Below are 8,659 nucleotides of genomic sequence, written 5' to 3' on the forward strand. Positions count from 1 at the left end.
CCGTTTTTATACATTTTGAGATGTTGTTATATTGTATTTCCACGTCCTCTGAGTCTAAATTAAGAGTTTGAAAGCTGTTTGCTGCTGAACATTTTTTTAGCAGGGAAAATTATCCAATATCTTCTCCCGCCTTGGGAGAGGCGAGAAGGAGTGCCAGACTCTTACTGACTAAAAACCACCCCGTTCCTACTCCTGCTTTTCGAACCAGAGCCCCGGTAAAGCCACTAGGTAGTCGGCAGATCCGAAAAAGACATTGGAAGAGGGGAAAATCAACCAATGGTTTCTCCCGCCTTGGGCGAGGTGAAAGGGAGTGTCAGACTCTTACTAACTAAAAATCACCCCGTTCCCACTTCTGCTTTTCGAGCCAGAGACCCGGTAAGGCTAAAGGCTAGGCAGTCCGCAGCTCCGGATCAAGCATCAGCCTTACTGGGCCCCAGCTGTGGTGTTCTGGTGGCTTTTTGAGGTGCAGTTTTCATCTAGTTCTTTACTAAATTACCTGGCTCTGTAGCTACGTGTTCCTTTAATATGTTCTTCAGCGCTTGCAACCGATGTATGAGCCCCATGCACAATCTTAGCTCCAATGGTTCTACCGCTATCGTCATGCTGCATTCTTCGCCCCAATCACTGTGGATCAATAATTATTACCATTAACGTGACGGCACCCATAAAAGCGTGTTTGAAAATCAAACACTATAAACAAAATATTTTGTCTGTCGTTCAGTCCCTTAGTAATCTATTGTATAATGTCCGAATACTCAAACGCTACTCAATTTTAAGACGCTCTCAAAACTAGTTCTGTCCCTATCAATTCTTTATAAAATGACAGAGATAGCACGATATTTAAGTACAACTTAAAATTGAGTAACATTTCAGTATTCGGGCATAACAAAATATTTTTACGTGTCAAGCTTACTCACCTATACTCAAAATCTTTAGGCGGGTTATCATACGGGTTGGTCAGTTGGTTGGGGGGTGACCGTTCATGCAGATACTCCACAAACACGATTGGCGCCATCTTGTTCCAGAGCTCGTCGATATCGTCTTGGTCTTGTTTGTCCAGGTTCGGCTCAACCGACGTAGGTTTCAAGTCTTGTAAGGATTGTGCGGGGGAGACAGTGCTGCCTTCAGGTTCCTAGGCGGGGGGGAGGTATTTGATTTTTAAAACTTTTGTTTAACAATTGCGTAATGATTGGTGCGAATGTGTATCTTTCATGTGCACACGCTGCCCGTGCGCAGTTTACGTGATGTAGTACACCTGCATAGGCATGTAAAATATATCCACAATCCATATGATAAATAAGATCTCTGACTCACCCCAGCAGTGGCGGGGACGTTTTCGTCAATGACCTCAGCGACCTTCACTTTGCCATTGAGCACCCCGTCCGGCCACGTCCACGCCGTCTCCGACTGTGATGCCGTCTTTATCTTCTTCAGGAAAACTGTCGGTTCTGAATTTAACTGAGGAAAGATTACAAATCTTTGTAAGTCATTGGCCAATAGATGTGTATTGTGGTACAAAGCCATCCCCGCTAAGGGGACAGGGATTTGCTAATATTATTATAATCCCCTCTATAAAAAGTTCGCGAGGTTTCACTCGCTATCCTCGTTTCTTTTTATCGTACCGTGATGTTTTATAACCTATAGCCTTCCTAAATGGACTTTAACACAAAAATTATTATTCAATTCGAACTAGTAGTTCCGAAGATTAGTGCGTTCAGACAAACAAACATTCAGCTTTATCTATTACTAAGTACTTTTTATGTGATAGGGAGTTAAACCAGTATACGGATCACCATATAAAACTATATGTCCTCATATTTGTTGCAAATAAACTGTAGTGTACTCTGGTAACCTCACTTGTGTGTTATTGTCATGGTTGATGTTTTTACCGTAAGTTTTTACATATATAATACTTACAGTGTTAAAATTAATGTATCCGCAGACACATTTTCCGTGGGACTGCATCATGATTTCTCTTGCGCCGCAGCGTATCCTCAAGTGGGTCGGGTGGCAGATCGAAGACTTCAGCGCTGCAAAGTTTGCCGATACCTCTAGAACTGCGCGCGAACGCTTGCGACTGCCCGCTTCCGTCTCCATCACCTATCAATGGCATTTATACCTATTAATCCTTTACTCATATCTATCTTCATTATGCAATTTTCTCTATTTCACTGTTCGGAAAGATTATTTCAATTATAAGTCTTATAATGGTAACTCAAGCACAACCCAGTTACTGCGTCTTGTGTCTTTTCATTATGTCTATCTTCGTCAATTTTGTTTATTTCGCTATTATGTAAGTCATATCATGGTCTAAAATTGGTAACAGATATCAGATATTTTTTTTTATATTTACAACTTTATTACAAGGCACCAAGGTTTTAATTCGGTCTCACTCTATTTTTAACAAAAATATTACCTTGAACACCAGGGAGACGTCATCAAGATAAGCGCTGAAGTATATAGGCAGCGAGGTGGGTGGCAGTGGTGCTTCTTCTATGCCCACGTCGCGGTCCACCCACGTGGGGAGCCACGACCACGCCCACTCCGACCAGCTCTCCTGCCGAGTCGGCTCCGCTGAGTTCGACGACGTCGAATCTAATATCATAGAAAAACTATATGTAAATATTTGTAAACTAAAACTATATGTATCAATGGTCACATTCGGATTACAATCATATTGAGGACACACGATGCATGCACTATGCATGCATCATGATCGCTTATTGTCAACAGGCCGTGCAATCCGCTGTTGGATTATAGGCCATCTTTACATGTACCATGTGGGCTAAGGTTCGTCAATTTTATAGTCCCTTAATCGGACGCTATATGACTAGCGCGGGAAGAATATAAGTGTGGGAGAGCGATGCTTCGGCACGAATGGGCCGGCTCGACCGCAGTGATACCACGGCCTCACTGAAAACCGACGTGAAACAACGGTTGCGTTGTGTGAATGAGGTTATCGGAGGCCCAATTCCCCCCTTTCCAATCCTTTAATCATAACCCCCAAGGCCGGCAACGCACTTGTAACGCTTCTGGTGTTTCCAGTGTCCTTGGGCGGTGGCGATTGCTTACCATCAGGTGATAAGTCAGCTCGTATACCAGCGTGTTCCATAAAAAAAAGAAGAGCAGGAAATGAGTTATGTCTACCCTACGATCATCACACAGGTTAATAATGTATCCAAAACTAGTGAATTAGGCAATACAAATTATCACACTAATATTATAAAGAAACGTGAGAGTTTGTGTTTCGATGTTTTTCCGTCAATCACACTAAAACTACTAAACGGATTTTGATGAAATTTTGTACACAGAGAGGGTATAAGCAAACTTGATACTTATTTTCCCACGAGAACGCAAGCGAAGCCGCTAGCAGAAAATAAGTAGCTAGTAACAAAATAAGATACAACTTACGGAGCGGCGGTTGTGCGACGGACTGCTTCGGCGGTGGCGGTGTGACGGTGGTGATCGGTCGCTCCCTGATGAGCCGGAACAAGAGCGCCAGCTGTTCGTTGGTGACGCTCCAAGCTAGCTTAGTGGACCGCATCTGCACGTCCAAACTAGTAGCACGACGTGTATTCGCGGACACTAGGCGGGTTAACACTCTGCAAATGAAATTTTAGTAGTAGTGTTGTAAGATAAAGAAAATACTGCCGCACTCATAGATATTTAATTATTACTTAAACTATTCCTTAGTAACGATTTTGGTCCAAAAACATTTGCTAAGGACTGGGTTAAGTAATCATTAAATGACTCTGAGTACAGTGATACGTAGATATTATAGTAGATAATATAGTCGGTAGTTTCTGCGTAGGTATAGGGCTCCATAATCTTAAAGGTTTACAGTATCTTACCTGAGATCTAGCTGACATCTATACAATAAAGGTTCGTGAAAAAACCGTATCTTGCCATCTCTGTCGGATTTGTCCAGACACAGAGTGAGATCGTCTAGGTGCACTAGCCTTCTTATCACTGGTTGAGCCTGATCAATATCTGGAAAAGAAATAAAAATCTGTAGTGTATGTATAAAAATAGAGATTCAGTAACCTCTCGTTAGTCGCGACATAACATGGATTGCATAATTTTGAGGCACCCGATTCTCGTGCATAAAATTGAAATCGCCAACCCACCAAGAGTAATGTATAGGTAAAGCCCAAACCTACGTACCAGAAGAGGGCTTTGCAGCAGTGAGCACTTATTGGCTGTTGATTTAATGATGATGATATCACAAAAACAGCAGCACTAGTAGATTACGGCCAACCCCAAAATAATATAAAAAAACTAATTACAAACTACAATACTATTTTGAAGGTCAAGTACATTGATGTCGTCACCTCACGACGCGTGAATACTGAGTATGTTATTTTTTTTCACTATCTATCATAAAAAGACGCTATCCTCTGAAATAGTTTTAAAATTTTACATACGAATGAATACCATTCATACCTGCAAAAGCGGGTTCCCAATTGGGGCCGGCGCTGTCGACGCCAAGATGTTTGACGTTGAGAGATAGAACTATATCATCCTGCACGTATTTGACGATAAGGTGGTGCACGCGCAGCGCTATGTTGCTCACGATGCGCCGGACCAAAGCCTGCATGTAGCCCGGCGGAGCCTCCACTACTTGAGTCTTGCGGCTGAAGGTATAACAATATTTATAACATCGACAATGCTTGCCTTTACATGCCTTTTAGGCTGCCGACACATAGCAGTTAAACAAAGACCAATGTAAGTGTTGCGTTAACAAACTGTTGTTAGTTGGACTGTGAGATAATTTCTTTCTAATTTTCATATTTTACACGGTACAGTATTACAATGATCAGTGCATAGTGCATATACTTTACCTCGGCGACGCTGGAGGCGGCGTGCCATCGGGCGAGACAGGCGGGTTCAGACTCAACACACATTCTGTAAGAAACACTTAGAGTTATAACACCAAAGCGACATTATATTGTAGTGAATATATGTACATAAAACCAGTGTACTAAGTAACAAAGCAAATTGTTCGAACAAATAAGTTTAACGTACATAATATTAAGTTTGAAACTTCGATACATATTTGGGAATTATCTCGTTTTATCCTTAGTTATTGTATACCTATAGTATCGATGGTGACGACAATCGGTTCCGACATGATCTTGGTCCATGGTACTTGTATGAGGAGCTCATGGATGCGGCCAGAGACGAGGGTGAAGGGCAACGCCACTTCCTGCTGCAGCACATCCGCCTTGAGCACCAGATTGTGGAGCGCAACGCCCCCACCCCATAATGATACCTTCAAAATACACATAACATTAGTGTATTGTTCATGACGCTAGCGTACAAGTATCAACTATGGGTACGTGGCATAAAATCTTACTCGGCATCGCATACATAGTTTTTATTCTAGGTACCAACTACAAAGTAAATTAATTAATGATACACTTTCAACTTGTAGTACACAAGTTATTCGAAATACGCAGGAAATTTTGTACGAGCGAGTATTAATCTAATATTGATCGTGTGCCGGAGTACCGCATCTACGCTCACAGCTAGGCCATTAGCGATAGTGATTCGATAACTTACGCTAATGATTTTATGTTCATTCTGAGTACTGGTATAGTACTCATTCTGTATTCTGAGTATAGGTCTAGGTAAATATTTATTAACACAGATTGGAACAATAGGTATGTTATTTTTTATATTTTGACACCAGATTTAGGTGAAATAAAAAAACGTGTTTTCTAGTTATCAGAATCATGGAAGGTTAAGTTGTAAATCAAATCATTTATAAGAATTAAACCATAAATACTTAGGTACTTTAAAACGTAAAAATAAAGTCAAAATAAAGAAATAAATAATACCCTGTCAGTCTGTCCATCAGGCAAGCTAGGTGGTTAATAGTACAAGGTTCTCATCTCTATTGAATAAAAGTAAGTACCTAAAAATCTAGGAACTCATACATTTTAAATAACTACAGTAAAACTGTAAAAATTGTAGGTTAGTATGCACGTGCAGGCTGGCAAGTTCTCACACATTATACAAATTGAGTTTCGATTTTTACAATGACTCCATGAAGGCGCCCTGCATAATACATGAGGCTGACTGACATATAATTACTATCAGCCTTTGCCCGTGTGTCGAGGCAAACTAAGTTTTTAAAACTCCATTTATTGATTGTTAAAACCTGTTATTGAAATGTAAACCTTATTTATGACACAAGATTAGTCAAATTGGAATGATTCATGCCATTCTTATCTGCATTACACCGAGTTATAGATATAAGAATTAATTTCCTTGATGACAATATTTTAATGATTACATCACTAATAAAAACTTGTTCCGAAGAATTATTTAAATACGAACTATGTAACATTGTTTCATTATAATAACAATGAATTATTAAAAATGTAACTCGATATTATGAAAATGTATTAGTTCACTCTCCAATAGCAGTATTAAAACAAAATATTTTCACCTTCCTTCTTTGTATATTGTCTAAATTGTGAAAACATATTATTCTAAGCATAAAATTCTAAAAGAAACTGTTTTAGAATGAATTCATCCTCCATCCAATTCATTCAGCTTGGCACTGAGGTCACATCTTCGCCTTTTTGATGTGGTGGTAAAAACATTGATAAAATAAAAGTAGACGAAATATAAAGAAAAATATCAAAAGGTTCAAGTTCTATATTCATCTGTTGGTCAGCGTTTATGTAAAAAGAGTTCTATCACAAAGATATAATGACAAACTTTAGTTTGATTAGCTTACCTGTGCATCAGCTGGTTTGAAGTCCCGCACATATTTGTCCACATAGCTCAGCAGGATAGGTGTTACATATGACTCTATTTTAAACATCTTTCACACTGACACTATTGTCCCGTATTCTTCATCATGAGATGTTTTTTCTGCAACCAAAACAAATAAGTTGTTTACTAATGTGAAAGTTTGTGAGTTTGTGTACATATTTGTTCCTCAATCAAGCTAAAATGGCGGAAGATATTATTTATTATTTATTTTCAGACATGTTTGTCCCACTGCAAGGTAAAGGCCTCCCTACCCTCCTTCCACTTGTCTGTAAGCAGAGCTTTCTGTGGCCAACTTTACATAGAAGATATGGAAGAGAATTGAAAGAACAGTTCAGGAAGAATGAAAGAAAGAACAGGAGTGGTTATGGTCTAGAATCTAGAATAACACATAGGTATACTTTTATCCCACTAGAATGTGGTGGAAGTCGCTGGCAAGAGCCAGTTTTACATTTTTGAATAGTCAAACATAGAGAATGCTTATATGCTTATAAGTGATATGTAGATTTTAAATTAATGTTAATTTTATCATGTTTCGTGATAAACTGGCATTTTATATTAAAGCTAAGCTAGCTATATTACAAATAGGCTAAATCCCCTCCTAAGTTCTACATCTGTTTGTTGTTTCTATGGTACATTTTTGGTAGTGGCAGTAAACTTAAAGTATCAAATTGTTATTTCTGGATAAGCATAACATCTAGCAAACTTAAGTTGATTTACACTCACATAACTCTTAAGTGCTAAAGGAGATTACAATTTCCAGTAATCCTAATTTAAAAGGAACCTATATTTTTCTAGAATTTGCTTTATCTGGAGTGAATGGTTTACAAAAACAAATAAAATTTAGAGTTTTCTTTCCAAAATACTAAGTTTCCCTGTATCCAGATTATTGTGACGTCACCACAATCACTAATTTACAGCGCGGTGTCCTCGGTGTATTAAAACTACAATAGACAACATATTCAAGCAGTATAAGGTTCAAACTTTTAGCTTAATATTCTTTTAACTCAATTCTTATTAGAATAACTCTATGAACGTATTGTGTTTTTCAGTAGAAAGTGATGATAAGGACAACATGAAACTCTCATAAGAAACTCATAAAACATTGCAGTAAGTACGTGGAGAAATAAACAAACACAGAAAATCTGCCGGAAGTTATTTACAATCAGCAGGCCTTACCTATTAAATGCGAAAAAGTTTCTAAAAGAAGAGATTATAAGAGCATTACTTTTATCTATACTTTTACAAAAAATTTACTACAATAACTGAGAAGTTATAATAAAATAGGAAAAAAGCAAAATAAACACCGCACTTCAGTTTTTCTATCTGTGAACTTCAAAATCAAGTCTGATTTGACAGATGACAGTCAGTAATGGGACTGCCAAATAGTCAACTCGATTTCGTTCAGAAATACAAATTTTATACCTTTAAAGTAATTTGAGGACGTTTATATTATTTTAAGAAAACTATACAAAAACATACTTAACGATTAATAATTCACTTTGCATTATTTGCGTTTAATGCATCTTAAAAGACTGATATAAATCTTTTTCAGTTACAAGTTAGAGTAAGTCTTATCTGAATATATCTTGCACTAAGCAAAATAAAAATAAACTAAGATGTATCAACTGGTCTATGGATATGGGTCAATGATTAAAGAAACCCAATGGACATGACTTACCTATAAAAATCGGGCATTCCTACACAACAGTATTTTGTAATGGCGGATTAAACTAGGGATGTTAATTGTGAAACAATAAAATAGTATCGATATTTTTATTACTATTAATTCTACATATATTGTGCAATGATGACACTGCCGACCTATCATTGATGTTTATTGTATTGGTAGATTGTCCGCATATGTGCTAAATTA

The 8,659-nt window shown here is 38.0% G+C and overlaps 1 protein-coding gene across 3 annotated transcripts in view; it reads right to left on the bottom strand.

Moving 5' to 3' along the window:
* The window catches only part of LOC118268317 (intermembrane lipid transfer protein VPS13B), a 136,378-nt gene extending 128,257 nt beyond the window's left edge, over positions 1–8,121 (bottom strand). For all 3 annotated transcript variants that reach the window (XR_004783024.2, XM_050704327.1, XM_035582796.2), the window contains exons 1-12: positions 7,963–8,121; positions 6,749–6,885; positions 5,095–5,272; positions 4,842–4,905; positions 4,444–4,634; positions 3,852–3,990; positions 3,412–3,602; positions 2,417–2,595; positions 1,918–2,100; positions 1,315–1,458; positions 918–1,132; positions 497–624 (exon numbers count right to left, since the gene is read on the bottom strand). Coding sequence is in view for 2 of the 3 variants with exons in the window: in XM_050704327.1 (XP_050560284.1) it covers positions 497–624; positions 918–1,132; positions 1,315–1,458; positions 1,918–2,100; positions 2,417–2,595; positions 3,412–3,602; positions 3,852–3,990; positions 4,444–4,634; positions 4,842–4,905; positions 5,095–5,272; positions 6,749–6,835 (1,699 nt within the window). In the remaining variant the exon portion in view is untranslated. The remainder of the gene's footprint in view (positions 1–496; positions 625–917; positions 1,133–1,314; positions 1,459–1,917; positions 2,101–2,416; positions 2,596–3,411; positions 3,603–3,851; positions 3,991–4,443; positions 4,635–4,841; positions 4,906–5,094; positions 5,273–6,748; positions 6,886–7,962) is intronic.
* Positions 8,122–8,659: the final 538 nt, after the last annotated feature.

Source organism: Spodoptera frugiperda, chromosome 25, assembly GCF_023101765.2.
Source record: "Spodoptera frugiperda isolate SF20-4 chromosome 25, AGI-APGP_CSIRO_Sfru_2.0, whole genome shotgun sequence".
In the NCBI taxonomy this organism is placed as follows: Eukaryota; Metazoa; Arthropoda; class Insecta; order Lepidoptera; family Noctuidae; genus Spodoptera; species Spodoptera frugiperda.